Below are 18,532 nucleotides of genomic sequence, written 5' to 3'. Positions count from 1 at the left end.
AATTTTCAGGCACAATTCTCGTTTGAAAATTTTTAACGTGCAACTTTTGCATGGAATATTATTTATCCTTACACGCAGCCGAGCTGCGAAAATTGATAAAGCGCCTTATGACCAAGTACCGAGCTGGCAAATTAAGTTTAAATATTTCCGCGAGATATTACGTGTTTCGGCGAGTTGCAGGTGCGAGCGAGGAGAGCACGCGCGACATAATTATCCCAGCAATTTGGATACATTGCTGGGGTACGGTACGCTCAATTTCCCAATTCTTTCATTACGCGCTCGCCTCGGTATACAAATAACGGGTATGCTCCATTCAATTGCTTGCCTTTTCGAAGTTAATTACGCGAATTAAATATATCTAAACAAGTGAGCCGCCACGCGATTGTCCCGTTTACCTACCCACCGACTATGAATTCCGACACGTGGCAATTTCTCACCCCCGCCGGGCGGGCTCGTTCGACACAGTCTCCCGTCACGTAAGACGTATTACTCGGGCAAACGAAGTGATCTCTCCCTCGGCATCCGCTTATGCCGCGAGCGAATAATCCGGCGTGCCAGACACGCGTTACGCACGTACGCGTTTTCGCTCCTTGCACGTATGCGCTCACCGTCGGTGCGCTCGTGCGCGCGTAAGAAACGTAACACGCTTAAAAAGAAGGGTATGACGTCACGGACGAGGTGGTGGTACACGGCGCGTGCCGCCAGTCTCCTAGATGGGGTACGAATTATCGTAGGGCCCGGGCGACGGAGGGGCGAGAGATGAGGGAGGGGAAGGAAAGGGGGGCACGATCGCGAGCGGCACCACCACCGAGAAGAACCCGCGGGGCGCGGGAAAGCGGGTCGGAGGGTGCAGGCAGGGGGGCAGGCGCCCCGAGGTGATCGCTAGCAGGCAGCTAAGCGAGGGAGCGAGCGGACAGACAAGCGGGCAAGAAGTCCGGGCGAGTGGCTAGGGTGTCGTACAGGGGCTACGCGCGCGGTGGTGGGGGTGGGCGCGTGCAGCCGGCCTGCAGCTGCTTTCTCGCGTTGCCCCCTTTTTTCCCCCCTCGGTGGCCCGTTGCCGCGCTCCCTCCTGCTTGGTCCCCGTGCGCGAGCGCGCGCGCGGGCCCCCTTTTTGGCCCCCGTGCACCGCGCCACCGGTGCAGCCGCTTTACCCTCCACCCCTCTGATTCGGTCGGTCGCGGGCGCAAACCCTCCGCCTGCTGGCCCGGGGGGGGAACCGGCGGGGACCACAATTATAAATAGGGGTGCAGCCGGCCTTGCTACCTCCAGTCGAGGGCTGCACTCCGTAACAAGTACGCGCCCGCGCGCGACCACTCGTCGCTCACTCTGCGCACACGGCAGCACAGAGCGCACGCGTGTGAAGGAAAACGCATATATATATATTGTATAAAATCGCGTGGGAGTGTAGTCCCGCCGAGCGAAGGAGGTGATTTCCGCAGGGTGAAAGGACGCGAATCTTCGGACGAGAATAAGGATCGAGAGCGGTCACGAGAGGGAGATCGCCATCTGTCGATACAGTCGCCTCTGTGGTTATCGGCGGTTGCTGCAAGTGCCGCGGTGTGGCGTCAGTGCGGCCGGTCAGTGGCGCGAGACGCGCGTGTATACGGTGAAAGAAGAAGGTGAACGCGCATCTTTGCCGAGAGACTGGAGTGAAACGGGCAAAGAGAGACCGGAAAGGGGATTCTCCGTGGTGAACAGTGGCATCAATTGGCGTCGCGGTTTCAAGTTTGATACTCGCGACGGTCGGAGTTCGTCGTCGCCGGCATCGTTTCGTCTAACCTCGTCGTCCGGCGAGCCATCCGGCTCTTTTCCCTCCCCCTTTCCTCTCCCCCCCTCGGCAGTGTAGCCGGGTGGAGGGCCCCCTTCTGCCGCGCGACGGGCGCATTGACTCTCTCTCGTTCATCTTGGACTCGTCACACGCGAGCCGGTGCGGGCATCCTTGGCTCCACCTCTACCGCCGCGGCGGCCGTTCTACCTCCACCGACCCTACTCGTCCACCCCACTCCGGCGTCCTTCTCCGTTACGGCGCTGCCTCTGATCGCCGAGGGAGTATTCCTCGCGGCGCGACGACCGGCGATCAGTGCGTGACTCGTCGTGGATGCGACGATTGGCGAGGACGAGAGCGTCGCAGTCTGCCGTCCCGTCCAGTGCACCCTCGCTGCCTCTGGGAGATATGATCGCGACCGGCTGACCGATTGTGACACAGGAGAAGGAAGCGATTGGCGACAGAGACAAAACGAAATAGAAGCGGGATAGAGAGACGCGAGGAAGATCGTCGGTGCTTCCCCTTTTCCGGCGAGAGCCCCCCTCGGCGTCCGTCGTCCCACGGATATACTGGAATAAAGTGTGTCAACGGCAAGTGTGTAAAAAAGTGAAAACGCGCGTCGGATTCCGCGATTACGTGCCGGGGCGAGGGAGGATCGGTCCGCGTACGGAGTGGTCACAGTGGTGAAGCGAAGCGAAGTTGGCCGCGGTTTCGTAGACCGGCGGCGCGCGCTCTCCCTCCCCTTAATTTCCGCTTTATTCGCCTAACGCGCGGTCGCGCGGCTCCGCACGTCGGTAGCGCACACCGGCACGCGGTTCGTGGCTATGCAGCAGCAGCCCCGCGGCGCCGCGGCGAGACGCAGGTAACGTCGACGACACGAGGCTCGCATCCGCGCGTCCGCCGCCACCCGGGGCCCGAGCGCCGGCGGCGTGTAAACACCGAGGGATACGCGACGCGCCAACATGTGGACCACGATGCTCGTGTGGACGGCCGCCGTCGTTCTTCTGCCGACGCCTCGAGCGGTAAGTTCCAAGTGTTAAACTCCCGGCGATCACGCTCTCGCCTTCCTCTTCCGGCTGGGCCTCGTTCTCCTTGCCGTCGGCGTGCGCGCGCGTCCGTATACTTTGGCCGAGGCTCGTCCGATCTCTCGTTTCTTCTTCCCCTCCACCCTCACCGGGACGCGAAAGAGAAAAGCCTCGATCTAATACGCGCTGTACATCCAGCCGACGCGTCCGATTCCCGGAAGTGGTACGAATACGCGCGTTCCGCGAAATTACGTTGTGTACGACCAAAAGGATTGTTCCGTGAACTCCAAACAGATCACTTATCACGTGTTGCGATGGTAATTACTAGATATCGTGAGTCGAACCGAGCCCGAACCTTGTGTCGGCTCACTCAAGCCCACCGACCTTGGGCATTGCGATTCGATGAATGAGTTTGGCACGACGAAGCTCGTGCTGAGCGGCGCCTCGTATGCAGGGTTACACGCTGTCCAGCTTCGCGAAACGCGAGACGAGATCGAAGGCACTAGATCGGCATTGTTATTAATATACGCGGGAAAAGGGAAGGCGCCGTGAGACGCGAAGGATCGGAATAGACGCGACGTAATCGGTTCGTGTTTCATAACCGTCTGTAATACGCTCTGAGGCTTTCGGATCTCGCGTATCTACTTGCGCAATTTCGATCCCGAGTGGCACGGACGCCGATCGAGATCCAGCATCCCCGCGCGATCTCTCACGTCCAAGCGTTCGAAGCGGCGCGAAAGCGTTCGGCGACCCCTCGACCGATTCTCGTTCCCTCAACGACTCAGCCTTGAGCTACTAATTTCCCTCGGTTGATCAAGCCTTATCGGATCGGTCACTGCAAATCGAACGATCGAGCGCGCGATGCGATAACGCCGGCAGAGTAAAATCGGCGTGAGTCCTTTTCCTCGCGCGACTTGGCGGCCGGCGCGCGGCTTTTTCAGCCCAACGCGGAAATAAAACGTCGGGTTTCTCGGGCTTATTTAGTTACAAATTATCGGCGATCGTGCGTCCCTCGTATTTGTCAGACTGGTATCGCGTTTGACAGTTGCGGAATTCACCGGCGACTTTCTTTTTCCTCTCGCTTCCTTTCTTCGCGGTCCAAGTTTTTTTTTTTCTTTTTTTTCTTTTTTCTCTTTATTGCGTTGCGTCGCCTCTCTCGAACGACCAATTCCGAATGCGACGAGCGATGCACTTCGCGTATTATACGGCCCGTTTCTTTCCCTCGGTTTCTTCTCTCCGCGCGGATTCCGAGGGAATTCTTCCTGGGAGAGATGTCTCCCCCGGCTTTCCCCTCCCCCCCTCGACCCCCCTCTGTTCTTCGCGCGCTCTTCTTTCTGGCTGCCACGATCCTTCGTGTTTGTGAGCCTGAACTACCTTCGTGCTTATCTCGTGGCGTCGCTTACGGCTTTGATATTACACCGAGTATACGCAAAAGTCGACTTGCTTTTGGACTAGCATGCAGTTTGCCAATAAAAATGTAGAACGGACAACACGCGGTTAAATTTGTCGTTTTTTTTTTTTGTTTCTCTTGTTTTCTCAATTTTTTTTTGTATTTTATTGTTATCAGTTTTAATCGCTTGTTCTCTTTTTAATTAATAATTTTGGTGAGTTATCTCGCAATTGTTTTGCATAATATTTTCCAAGCGCTGATGGACGTACTTTATTTCCGAAATTTTCTTTTGCCATTCGAAGAGTTCTCGCTCACTTACCGCGAAGGAGTCCCTAACAGCGTATTCGGCGGTGTATCCAGCTCTAAATCTGGATGCACTCTTTTAGAAGTGTCTAGTCCCGTTTCTCTCTCTCTCTTTCTTTCTCTCGCTCACTCATCTCTTCCCCTACATTCGTTTTTCCTCTTTCTCCAAGTGAAGGGAACCCTGGCGATGATTTCGAACTCGTCACTTGATCGCTTATTTTCGATCTTCGCGGAAGATTTACGCGGTGGCTTGCCGATCGCCGCGGCGGAGAATAAAAAGTGCATCGAGATCGCGACCTCGCGAAGGAGACACGCGGGCCTCAAAGGCGTCTGAAGGGTGGCGAAAATCGTTTTGTGTGTGACGAAACGCACCGCCGGCGTATCCGTAAATACGCGTGGCGGCCATTCTCCGTTCTCAGAATAACTTTCCAGCGCGCCAAAAATGAGATTCCTCATCGCGAGGGCAGCGCGCCGAGGTAGGTACGTGTGCGTGTGCGGCCGCGCGCGTATGCGTGCGTGCTCGTTTAATCGTTTACTTTCGCGAGACTAACGGGACAGATCGAGAGACGAGTGCAACTGCATCGAGTGTCCCGCTTGAAACGCGGCGCGCGATAGCGATTGGCGACAAAGAACCCCGTTCTTATCGCCGGGCGGGCTTGTCTGACATCGAGCGCGACGTTTGTGCCTAAGTAAATAAAGCCGGAGATCGAGTAGCGGCGCACTTTGCGCTTGAAGGTAAATCGGCGTAATTGTAAATGCATTATTCATTCCTGTTGCTGTAAAAATAGCTGCGAGAAAGAGAAAAAGAGACAGCTGTTGCTCACGGTTCGCGATACAGTGCTCCGCATCCGCGAACGGGCGTTTATTTTTATCGCGGGAGGTCGCGCGGCGGATCTTACTTTGCCGAACTTGACGTGACGGCGGCCGGCACCTTTGTCGATCGCGCGGTGTCGAGGAAAAGAGCCCCCTTTTGCTCCCCCCGTTCGAGGACGCGACGCATCTGCCAGCTGATTTGAATTAACCTGGCGCGTGTCCGACTCTTCCTTTATCCGCCGGCGAACGCGATCAGCGCCGAGTTGCTAATGGTGTGCGTAATCGATGCGCGCGAGATACGTGATCGCGAGGGCTATACGGGAGTTCGATAAAGGAAATCTAACGCCGAGCTCGGACGTCGCCGAAGAAAGAAACTTACCGTTCGCTCTCGGCTATACAATATCTCGTGGGAAGCCTCGTCCAGAGGCGCGCTCGTATGCGCGCCGTGCGCACACACACGGATGCACACGCACGCATGCACATCTACAGGTCGCCGTGTCTGCGAACGCCACGACGTTCTCTCGGCGTCGCGACGACCAGGATAGGAAAAACGAGTAGACGCGAATCTGACGTCGGTACTGTTTACACGTGCCACCGCGACGATATTGACGTATCGATGGAACCGTTGAAGGCTGGCGCTTTTTGCGGGCGTTCGGTGATTATTTCTCTGCTACTTTTATTGCACACTTTTGTCCCCCGGATAAACGACGACGACGCGCCGAGATCGTATCTCGTCGCGGGTACAAAGTCCGCGATCTGGCAGCTAATTGCCGGCGCGATAATTCCAGGTCGTCGAAAAACGCGCTAATCGACCGGCCGTTTTTCGCTTTGCGCTTTCGTGCCGGGTCTCCCCCGCTCGGTAATTTTGTTAAGCAGCGCTTCGCGAGCCAACTAGAGCGTTGATGCATTTACGAGCTTGGTCGGCCGGCCTCTTTTTGCAGGCGGTTTACATCCACACGTTTCAAAAAGGAATACCCCTCGGCTTTAATAATAGCGCACTGGCAGTTCGTCAAGTGGCCGAGAAAAATATTCATTTTCAACTTCTTCACTCCGCAAAATAATACCCGAATTATCGCCGACAGAAAAAAAAAATACTCTTGCCTATAAAAAGAATTTTTAATTAACAATTAACTTTTTTTTTTTTTTGCGATTAGTTATTTTGTAAGAATTTTAAGATTACTGCGAGTTGCCTTGGAAAGTCATCGCTCGCTTGCTAGGTCCTGAAGAATTTAAACCAGCTGAGGTCGAGCTCGGTTTTATTCGACGCGGACAAAAACCAGAATCCGCGGTAAATCGTACCGTATTTTCGCAATTCGATTATAATAGCGAAGCGCGGCAACGAGCGGCATGTCTTTCGGGATATGGTTCTCGCGCAACCGAATGAGCGAGAAGAGGATACGGTTTTTGTCATGTCGACTTGTTTCTCTCCTCCTGGGAGACGTGCGTGACACGCGTTCGCAAAAACGTACGCGCACACGTGCTCCTGCGGCGTCTCACATCATGGGGCACGAGACGAGACGTCCCCCGTCTCGCGGACGGAGAGGCCTCCGTTTGATACCGAGTTACTTTTTTTGTGCGTCCCGTGGATGATTCGTCGCCAACTGCGGGCCAGATCCGCCGTTATTGAAATTATTTTACGGCTGCACGCGTTACCACTTTAAAACGGCTGCTCGAAAGTGGCTCCGTTACATCCGACTCCTCCTCCTCGTGGTTCTTAACATTCCCGATTATCCGTATCATAAAAATACAATTACATGTAAATTAATTTCATATATCGCCAGATTAATTTTCATAATACATCTCGCAATACATTTTTTTTTTTAATTTAATCTGATATTAATATAGAAACGAATCTTGTTATAAAATTCAAGTTTTTAATAGTTACCGTTTTAATCTCGGTGTTTTTAATTTTACTTTACACTTTTCTTTTAATCTGTAGACTTATTATTAGCGTGGTGTCAGTTTCAGAAAAGTTTACGTGACGGCGGGTCGAAGTGACGGGCCCGCCAGTTCGCGTGTACCTTGACGAGGAAGTAAAACGCAACGTGTGTTACAGGTGAACGCCTCGGGGGTGTTCGAGCTGAGGCTAAAGTCCTTCGTGAACGAGTTCGGCAAGGACAGTCTGGGCAAGTGCTGTTCCGGCAGCGCGTCCAAGACGGGCGAGTGCTCGGGGGTCTGCAAGACGAGGTTTCGGGTTTGCCTGAAGCAGTACCAAGTGAAGATCGACACGACGTCGCCGTGCACATACGGCGATGTCGTGACCCCCGTTCTTGGCGAGAACAGGATTAATCTCAGCGCTAACGTCGGCCTGCCGAGCTTCAGCAACCCCATCAGGTTCCCGTTCGAGTTCACATGGCCGGTAAGTCTCCCCACATTGTGGATCACGTTACACATATGATTCTTCGCGCTTAGCCGTTCGCTGTCGTAAATAATCTCGCACATATTGACGAAAGAACCCTTCCGTTCCTTGACCGAGTGATAAGACTTTACACATGTCTCGGTTATTGACGGAAACGTTAGAAACTCCAATCGCACGGCAATTTCTTTCGTTCGGCAGCTAGCAAACGTGATTTTAGCGTCGTGTTCGTCGAGTTTCACATGTACCGCATGTATATACCGCGCCGACCAGATTACCGAAGACTGATTTTCTCTCATCCCCTGCCTCTGCCGCCTAGAGTTACGTACGTTAGCCGCTATCGCCGCAGAAAACGGCACATCTGCCCTTCGGTGTACTTCCAATAACAGGCGGATTGCCAATTTTTGGTACGATAAGCTTTAGAAGACTTAGGGGGATGCGTCATTTTCGAGTAACGCGCGATAATTAGTTACGATGCATGAGAAGACGACGTTCAGCAACGTGCCTCGCTCGCGAGAAACACTCGGAGACTTTTTGCCGGAGTCCGCGATTAGCATAAACGTTTCAATGTGGGAAGTAAGAAATGTTGACGACCGTGTGGCGATAGATAACAAGTACAGCGCGTTCCATGTAGCACAACCGGCGGCGATATACGCAACTTGCAAAACGCGGCTAGAAAAAGCAAACGAGAACTGTACGCGGTCGCCTGCGCAACGGCGATTATACGCCTTTTATACGCATTCTTCTCCGCGCTGTGTCCACATTCGCTAAATATCTCTAACGCGTTATACAATCAAAAGGGCAGAGCGCCGATGGATTTCTTTCAATTAGCGAACGCAAACTCTTCAGCAAGTATAAATAGTTTCGCAAACGATTTTATATTACGTAAAACGAGCACGCATTCGCGTCGTAACGATCGGCCGAAGTGCGGCAAGGTTTTTTTTTTTTTTTGATCCAGCGGGATGGAAAAGAATTCCAAACTCGGGGTTGCGCGGAAAAAGAACGGCGCGCCTCCCCGGCCGCTTAGAGCTGGTTACGGATGCTAATCGGTCACGAGTGCGCATATCATCAAACTTATTTCTAGCAAACGCCGGAACGAGACGTAGATAAGGTACACGCGGAATTCGCGTGCGGGAATCGCGAGGGAAAATTACCTTGCCACCGGGGGAGATCTCGAGTCGACGCGTGGACGAAGTCGCCCGGCCCTTTGTGGCGCACGTCGCGATGGTATCTCGCGCGGAAAACACCATCGGGCGCGCGGTCTCGCTCTCGTCTCGCGTTAACCGGGGCCAATTTGCGCGGAAGTTGCCCGCAAAGTTTCGCGCGCGGAGACTGGGAACCCGTTCGGCTCTCGTAACTTGGAAGGTCGGCTGTCGCGACGTATCGACGATGCGATCCGCGACCGAGAAAGTAATTAATCGCGACGAGACTGTGATAAAAAGGCGACGGGAGATAGTCGACGATGGAAACTTCATCAGAGATTTCGCGATAGAAATTCCGAGACGCGAGCGACGGGGGGAGATTCAACATACGTTGCGTGCGGTGTTTACGACACGAGTCGGCGGGTCATCCGGGCGATGTAATTTCGATGCGCGTGCGATACATGTGGGAAGTGCGTGTAGAGCCGAGGGAGACGTTGCACGCGTCGCCGGTCGCCGTTGCATTTGCAACAGGTCGGCGGCGGCGGCCGTTCTCGCTCGTAACGACTTTGATTTCTGCCTCGCTTGACGCGCGCAATTAACGAAAAGGGGGGAAACGTACTTCTTTTTTTTTTTTCCCTTCGTTCTCTCTCGCGTGCTCGTCGACCGGCGCCGAACGTGCGGGATCGACGCACTCTCTCGCATCTGCTTTTTTCCCTTCCTACTTTCGCGCGCACGTTTGCTACGAGATCGTTATGGCGCACGGGCAGGTTGATTGTGTTTGAACGCATGAGAGAGAAAGAGAGAGAGAGAGAAATAGAGGCACGTTGGCGCGTGCATAGGGGTTGCAGTTTGCGTGGCACGTACGACGCGTGCTATCGACGTCGCCTTGCACGCGTACGCAGCCGTCGTTGCAATTGAGAGAAAGAAGGAGGAACGTCGCGAGGCCGAGGGACAGAGAAATAAATAAAAGGGAGGAGAAAAGGAGCGCGAGCTGGCAGATGCCGCGGAGAAACGGAGAAAAAGGAGAGAGCGAACGAGGGGAGAGTAGCACTTGTCTTTCCTTTCTACTGTTGTTTGATGCTGCTTGCTGGTCGCCGGCGTTGCTCTCTGACTTTCATAGGCGCCGAAATGTGAACGCGGTGGAAGTAGATTCGTTGCAACTTTAGTTTATGATTCGTATAATTTAAAGAACTCGTTAAATTCGATTTTACGGGACTTGGAACGAGTTGGTTGACTGTCGCGTGACCCACTTGAGTTCGGATTTAAACTCGACATATTTTTTCGGTGATTTAGTAAGGTACGTTTTTTTTACTTTTTTACTTTTTTTTTTAATGCGCTTTGCGATTGATTGGCAAGTCGAATCCGACGATCCGGGGCGTCCATGTATCTTACGGCGCGCGTCAATCTTCTCATATCGGTGCTCGCGCAGTTCTGACTACGGTTCTAACTATGAGACTCTGCCACCGGCAGCAGATGGCCGGGGCCTTTTGCGCCTCTGCACACTTCCCACGTACTCTGTCCTCGCTCTCTCTCTCTCTCTCTCTCTCTCTCTCTCTCTCTCTCTCTCTCTCTCTCATTATCCTCTCCCGCTCTCCGCGCTTTCTCGTGTTGAACAGAGTTAAATTTACTAACCCATATGGCGCCCCTCGCGCCTCTAACGAGTCCTCTCTCGCATTGACTCTTTTTTCCTGTTCATCTTCTCCTCTCATTTGCCCTCTCTTTGTCTTTTCCGTTTATTTATTTTTTTTCTCTTCTATTTCTTTAATTTCTTCGTTCCCGAAATTCATCTCTTGCTCCGAAGCGGTAATTATACTTTTCGGATACATTTGCGATTAATAAATATATTCCGGGTGAAGTTAATTTACTTTTTTTTTTTTTTTTTTGTACCCGGATATCACGTGCTTTCTCCGACATTTTATCGCCACCGGTTGAACCCGCAGCTCCAGCCGGCTGATAAGACTATCGCGCGATGCACCGACGTCGAAATTATCCCGAGCGTAGTCGCCGATACTATACTACTATAATACACTCGGCGTCTGCTTTTGATGTTTAGCATCATCAAACGAAGTCGGTAGCTCTCGGGTTCCCGGAACGGTTCCGCGGAGAACTTTTCGGCGGTTCCTGACCGATTTCCCCGCCGCCTCGCTACCGGAAATCGCCGTCGCCGCTTCTTGGCATGTCGGTGAAATAGCTCGAACGCAACGTAAGCCGCGATCGTTATTTGGAGTATTCGATTTATTTTCGTAGCTTCAAAAGCGAGAGAGATCTCCGTTCGGAACTTCAGACTTACATTCTAAATCCCGCGTATCGCGAGAGAGATCAGCTTTGTATTAAAAGGAATTAGAGAGGGGTGGTGGGGAAAGGAGCGACGAGAAAAAAGCGGCTTAATTCTCGATCAATATATCCACTAATAATTCGCGTATCAGCGCCTGTTTTGTTTATTTAATAATGTCGTGAGAAGTGAATAGCGTAAACGGCACGTTACATGACGGCGTTTTTACGCCATGATATAACGAAGGCCGGTGAAAAAAAGTGAATTAACTCGTTGTTGCCGCTGATTACGGTCGAGCTCGCAATTAGTAAATTGACTCGCGACTCCCGGCGTGTGTTATACACACGAGCATTGAACGAGAGCGAGAGCTGATAAAATGGTCACTATAAATAACAGTTACGTGAAATGCGCGTAAATCACTTCCGCGCAATATGTGACCCAAGATGCGCGAGTTAGCAGGCTCTCCGTCACCACCTACCCGTTCATTAAATATCCGTAATTAGCGGGGCGATTCGGCGCGACTGAGAACGGAGCCTCTCGCCACTCATTAAAAGTAATCGCTTTGCCTGTTCGCGTAAAATTTAGCATAAAACAATTCCTCGCGTTTCGTTAGCGGAGACCAACATTTCAACATTATTAATTCGATACGAATTCCAGAGAATCTCGTTAAATGTTCTCGTTAGATTAAAATTTTTTTTTTTTTTTTTCTTATATTCATTGCACGAGAGCTTATTTCTCGGCGGAACGCCCGGAGGAATGTCTGCGGTATGTCATTCGGCGGCGTGCGTCGTCTCGATACATAATCGTAACCTTCGCAGACGCTGCAATCTCTTATGCGTGCGTGCGTGCGTGCGCGCCGCGGTCTCTTACGCGCGCGCCTTAATTGGCTTTACGTTCGTGTACACGAGCCGCCTTATTAAAACAGCACGAGGCGACTAGCGACAGTGCGGCTACTGTGCTCGATCGTTGCGCACGCTCCTCCGCGGCGTTACGCGATTTTCCGCGCGCAACTCGCGATAATAGCGCGCACGTTCACTTATTTGCTCGCGCCCATTCTTTTCCCGCCGCTTGCGCTATGTCGCCTGAGAATTCTACCGTCGTGCCTCATTCTATTCTTAGCCCCGATCGCCGTAACTTCCTTCCGCGATCAATCTCACGCGTTATCGTAGAGGTAATTGTTGGAGAAACGCTTCTGCGGCTCGCTCGCCTATATCGATCAATGGAAGAAGAAAATAAATAAATTAAAAAAATAAAAAAAAAAAAAGAGAGAAAAAAGAAATTGTTAGGCAGTCGATTTTGGTTTGACGAAAAACCACGCGGTCCAGCTTCGAGTCTGCCGAGCTTGGAATTCGACGAAGAATAATATTCCGCTAGCTTACTACGTGTGACGGAATTTATGCGATTTCGTAACGACGATGGGTTGCCAAAATTGTAACACGGGATGCCCCACGTGGTAGTCGCGGGAATTCCTAAATGCGTTTTCACGGAACGCGATTGCGAGACCGGGACTCGAGGGAGGAACAGCGAGAGGCAGAGGACGAGGGGGCCGCGAAAGTGATGGGAATCGCGTTGCAGGGTGAAGGGAGAGACAAGGTGGGGCCCGAAACTGAGGCGGATAGCGAGCGAGGCGAGCGTGGGTCCCACGGCCGAAAAGGCTGCGTGATTCGCGTCCCAGACGAAGGCACGAGCGGCGAAAGGTCGAATGCACGGACGGGAACGGTCTTTTAACGACGGGGCTAGGCAATTCGGCGCATCGCGACGCGACTTCGACGCGGGGTTACGTGGACCCGACGGGAACGGAGGACGACGACGGCACGACGCGACGGCGGCGGTCGCTCGGTTCCCGAAACTCTGCCGCGTATATTTTTAGTTACGTCGCGCGTGCTGCTTGCGAGACTCGCACGCGATCGACCTCTTTCCCTACCGACGGTTAATTTCCACGTCTGCGTGCGGTACCTTCCTTCCTTCCTTCTTCCTTTTCGCCTCCGTTTCGCGTGCGTGTCACAGAGCACGAACTGCGGAACCTATTACGTGCCGACAGAGTTTTATTCCGATTCGAAGCGTCTTCTAAAAATCGGCATCTTTTTTTTTTTTTTTTTTTTTTTTTCTTCTTTCTCCCCTTTGTTTTTTACCGAGAGATAAATTATTACTTTGTGAGAATGAGATTACACACTTCTCGTGTACTCTTTTTTTTATTTCCCGTAATCGTTCGGTTGAATTATACCTATATGAAATATAATTTTTTTTTTTTTTGTTAAATCGTGTAACTCCTTAGCTGGTAAAAAGTCTGGAGTCGTTACAACAAAATGGAGATTCCCCGTGAATTGCGATCGAAACAATACGCTATTCGCTCGTAACGGTACAAGCTCGGCGAGTTCCCTTTCGCCGCAATCGAGTCCGAGGTTGGATTTACTTGGCGAGACTATAAAAGCATCGAGTAACGGCCGGTGCGTCGCTTCCCCGGTGCACTTCCGGTCTTCTCATCTCGCAGATTCTTATTACGACGTCGCTCGGGGGTGCCGTTTTACGCGGAAGCGCCTCTCGATCCATTTCCTCTCCCAGACTCGAGGAACGCGTTTTTGTCCGCCTTTTGTCGCGCGCGTAAGTTGTTTCTGACTTTAAAAAAGAGAAATTTAATTATAAAACAGAAGAAATTCCGCATGATAATGGCAAAAAGTTTACCTCGTCTTGAAACTATATTATAAAAACATTTTTTTTTTTTTTATTATCTTTCGCGACAACGTGCAAAGTCATTTCCAGTTTTTAGACCGCTGTTTAGAACGTCCGCGCAAAGTTTATTAGACAAGAATATAAACTTTAATTATGAAACGTATTTTATACGGGAGAGATGTATTCCCACGCGGTTCGACATTTTGTCTCCATAGTTTGTAGGTACTTCGACTAATTAGATTTTTTTTTATTCAAAATTTAATTGTTTTTTTTTTTTTGCGAGATGACTGGCTTCTCTGTTGTTGCGTGAGATTTTTTTTTTCTTTTTCTTCTTTTTTTTTATGGCGGAATCCCATAGAATTCGGTCAGAAGTCTCGTTACAAAGTCCGTTGGCACAGTGAACCGTTGTCTTTCTTTTACAGCGTCGGCAAAGCGATAATACGGGCTATCCGCCCTTTCCCCTTTGTCACGTGATCACCGGGCAGGTACACATCAGCTGATGCGTACGCGTGGGTGAACCCTTATTGACTAACTTCGTCCCTCAGGCGATACATCGTCGCTCGACCCGAACGACACGTCATTGTCCGTCGTGTCTCGTTTCTCCCGTTTAATATATAAAACGCATCTGCATGCTACGACGTCGGCCGACGATCTACTTTCGCGAATCGAAAGGGTTAATTTTACGAAAAAAAAAAAAAAAGAAAAATCTTAATGTTTCTTTTATATCGGCGATGACGAAACTTTTTCACGACTCGCGAATTGATTACAATAGGAGTCGAAAGTTGAAAACCGCCCGATCGAAGCGTGTACATTAATAAAGCAGACCGCATCGCCTCGCATTAAGCATAGCCCGTGAAAGCGTGACTTTTGTTCGCGTTATGGCGAACGAGGAAGGAACACGAAGCCGGGAGCCATTCACGTCGGCTCCACTTACGGAGTAATTATCCAATGTTACTTTTCGGAATATTCACATGCAATTTCTCTAATTTCGAAATATACGAGCCGCGCGCGGCTGCAAGTGAACGCGCCGCTAGTTTCCGAAGCACGGGGGGTGAAAACGTGCCGCGAGGATTTCGATTCCGTGAATGCCTTTATCACCGCGAGCTCTCGTTCGCGCTGGGAATCATTGCTGGGCCTGTGCCGGTGTCCTTCCGCGAGCGACTGGTCTATTTTTATCCGCGTCCTCTCGTTCCTGGACCCGCGTTCTACGGGATTAGGTAACGCGTTTCCGCGCGGCGGCGGTGAAAATTTCGCAGGCGCATCGAAAGGAGGAAGAGGAAACCCCCGGCGGGATAACGAGCGACGACACTCCGACGGCGCGTTGCATTTACATGTAGACCGCTCTCTCCGCTCCGCGCGACCGGCGTCTTCCGCGATGATTAATACGCGCGTATATATACGCGCCCGCGCTCCGAGATTGCAGCTACGTCCTGTTGTACGTGAAGAAACGCGAGCCGACGGAGAAAGAGAGAAGGGAAGTGGACGAGAAGAGGAGGCGAGCTTGGGATAGAGAGGAACGGGGGGGGATCTGTAAGCGGGTCGGAGCGAGAGGCCGCACGGCGGCGAGCGCACGCGGCCGAGAAGGATCGAAAGAGGAGCGGGCTCGAGAAGAGGAACGACAAAGCGGCGCGATGGCTCGTTCGGGCTGACGGCGGTGAAGCAGGGAGGAGAGAGGCGAGAGAGAAGGTGGAGGTATGCTGCGCAGCCGTGGGAACCGACTGCCGAGCGAGCGAGCACAGCTCGCTCCTCGTCTCTTTCTCGTTCTAGCGCAGCGGCCGTCGCGCCTGCCACCTCTCGCTCTATCGCAGCGTCCGCGCCGCGCCTGTCGCCTCTCCCTCCGCCGTGCTCTCGGCCCTCTCGCTCCGTCGCGCGCCGAGAGGATCTCTGCGACTCTTCTCCTCTTTCTCTCTTTCTCTCTCTCTTCTCTTTCTCGTCATCCCTCGCGTCTCCAGAAAAAAGGACCGAAGCGCGTTTCGTTTCCTCCCTCCCTCCCTCCGGAGGCATATCTTCGCCCGATCGTCTTTATCGTCCTGCGGATTTCTCCTCCGCCTTCCGCGACCGTGCGTCGCGCTGGTCGTCAGCAATCGCCGCTACCGGCGCGCACGCACGCACACACCCGCGCGAGCCGCCGCCGAGCCGCATTGTTCCCGCGGAGAACCGCGCCTTTTTTCGTACGCCCGGCCGCGATTCCTCGCCGATTTCATTCCAATCCCCCGTAATAAATTAGCGGACGATCACGGTGGCATTTGTCTTCCCGGCGATTTATTCTCTCCCTTTCGCTCCTTCGCTCCTGATTTGTTGCTCCCGACCGCGCGGGACGGTCCTTTTTTTTTTTTTTCTCTCTCCTCTTCCGTTAAGTACACGTTTCGCGTGTCTAAAACTTTCGAGACGCGTCCTTGCCGCGAGAGAAGAAGGCGCAGCGCGTTTCTCGTCTCGCTTCCGTCTACGCCTACTATGTTCTGCCCTCGTGCTCGTCGCTTTTTCCGCCCTTCTCGCGTGTTCGAGACCCTTGGACCGGTCCCGAGTCGCATCTCGCACATTCGGTTAAATATGTATGTGTGCGTGTGTGTGAGAGAGAGAGAGCGTGTGTGATGCACCACAACCTGCGCCTTTCTCTTCCTTCACTTGCTTCTTTTAACAGAGACAAATTGCTCCCTCGTCCTTCAACCCTTTCGCGGCGAAGGGCGAACGGCGTACCTGTACAGCAATGCGCGTACACGCCGCGAACGTTAATTCGAGGTGAAGATACCTAATATGCGTGGCAATAACGACCAGAATTAAACAACGAAAGAACGGTCCTGACGCAAAAATAACCACGTCGCTTCCGCTGGTCGGAAATCGGCAAAGAGAATCGGTCAATTAAACAACCCGATCAACTTTCCCGATCTCACGAGGTGCGTCCGCGTATTGATTCCCGCTCGGTCTCCTAACATTCCCGCGCGTATTTTTTTATTACCCTTTTCTCCGCGGCGTCTTCGCCGCGATATTAGAGAGAAACCGCAGGGGGAAGATAGGGAAGAAGAAGCACGGTGCGTAACGGCGCCCGAATAAATTTCCATACGCGAGATGACACCCGCCGCGGGGATTACCGAGGGGGGTGGACTCGTTTGCGGGAACTTCGGGGGCGGTAATCCGCCCGGCGGCGGATATAAACATTTATTATTCTCTCCGGCAACGACTAACGAGGTCGCGCATAATGTCGCCGCCGCGCGGTTGTGTCCCTTTGCCCGTGCATGCTCCCGCGCGACGTTAAATAATTAAACGACGTGTTATCAGCAGAGAGCGCGCCGCGTGTATTACACGACGACACCGTGTTCGGCCCTCTCGTCGTCGACATATTGTAGCGGCTGCGGCCTCCTAGCACGGTTTTCCTGACGACGGGAGAACATCATTACGGTATTTACGAGCTGTCGTTTCGAGCATCTCTACCTGGTATATCCCTCAGCCTCGAAATTACACGGCACCGGCCATGTGTGTACAACGGGCACCCAAGTTCCCCTGCGTTTCCTGCCTCGCGAGAGCGTCGAGCATGGCAGGAATGGAATAATTTAAATAAATGTTAGCTCAAGCGCGCGCGAAGCATTTTATTTAGATAGCTTTTTTTGTTTTTTTAGATTGACTAATCAAGGTGAGTGCGCAGCTTTCAAAAATCGCCTCGGATGACTTTATTATATTGAACGGTTAGGTAGATTGATTAATCGTACAGCTGATTCGCGAGCTGCCGATGACATTTCGCAGATGATTTATTTATTTACCCGCGTTCGACTGCAGTTTCCGCGTGTCGGCGCACTCAGCACGTGCGTACGTGTGTTTTAATGCGACGCGTGATTTACAACGAGGGTACATCGTGCGGTTGTGGAAAGTTGACCCCTGTGGGGTTGCGACTCCCCTCGTGCTCGATAACTCGAAAGGGGGTGATTTTCGCGCGTGACGTCCCCTTCCTGTCTTCTCTCGTGTCCTGTAGGTCTCCTTCCTTTTCTCTCTCTCTCTCTCTCTCTCTCTCTCTCTCTCTCTCTCTCTCTCTCTTTTTCCTCTTTATCTCTCTTTTTGCCAGTGACGCGTAACCGTTTCTCCTCGCTCGCTCTTGATGTGCACGCTCGTCGTTCTGCCGGCGGGCGGACGCGTGGCAACGTACGGCAGGTGTGCACGTGACGCAGCATGCCGCAAAACGTTTAATTTGTTATTAACCCTTTCACCACGGAAACATTTCCTCTGACCGTTTACCGTTATACCTCGAAAGTATGCGCGAGTCACGGTCGAAAAATATGAATGACGCGCTTTTCAAGTCGCCGGCAAGTTGAGCCCGACAGCAGAAGCGAATTGTCACTCTTGTTTGAATTTTTTTCTTTTTTTTTTCTTTGCCTCTAAAAATAATTGAGAAACTTATCATACTCACCAAGTATTTTTTTCTGTTTACAGGGTACATTCTCGCTGATAGTGGAGGCTTATCACGACACGGACAACAGCACGCATCAATCGGCCGGTGAGTGTAAAATTTATTTTCTTCGCTGTAGGTATATCTACGATTAGATCAAATACGAGTATGTGTCAGCACTTGGAAAAGGCTGAAATGACGAAGGATTGTTGTAAAATTAGTCTCGCAACGTCGCGCGCGTTTTAATGTCGTAAGAGAAAAGGCAAGAAGGATAGTCATGTGTGGTACAGCTGGCCTTATAAGAGAGACACGATGTCTCGTGCGACGTAGACCAGTCGAGGAGGCACTTCCGGTCCCCGACCATGACACCAGAGATGTCGAGTCCTCCTCTTCCTCCTTCTTCTTCAACTATCTCTCGATC

At 52.2% G+C, this 18,532-nt stretch overlaps 1 protein-coding gene across 2 annotated transcripts in view; it reads left to right on the top strand.

The window, feature by feature from the left end:
• Positions 1-18,532, top strand: part of Delta (neurogenic locus protein delta) — a 60,775-nt gene that overhangs the window by 20,433 nt on the left and 21,810 nt on the right. Inside the window, exons 1-3 of one of the 2 annotated variants that reach the window (XM_070658028.1) lie at positions 1,377-2,787; positions 7,353-7,655; positions 18,156-18,219. In XM_070658028.1, the coding sequence (XP_070514129.1) occupies positions 2,728-2,787; positions 7,353-7,655; positions 18,156-18,219 (427 nt within the window). In that variant the 5' untranslated portion in view covers positions 1,377-2,727. Of the gene's footprint in view, positions 1-1,376; positions 2,788-7,352; positions 7,656-18,155; positions 18,220-18,532 lie in introns of those variants that run through there. The other variant, XM_070658029.1, reaches the window with a different exon arrangement.

The sequence above is a fragment of the Cardiocondyla obscurior genome, linkage group LG06 (genome assembly GCF_019399895.1).
Source record: "Cardiocondyla obscurior isolate alpha-2009 linkage group LG06, Cobs3.1, whole genome shotgun sequence".
NCBI lineage: Eukaryota > Metazoa > Arthropoda > Insecta > Hymenoptera > Formicidae > Cardiocondyla > Cardiocondyla obscurior.
The sequence above is the reverse complement of the archived record's forward strand: the minus strand, read 5'-3'. Positions and strand labels throughout refer to the sequence as shown.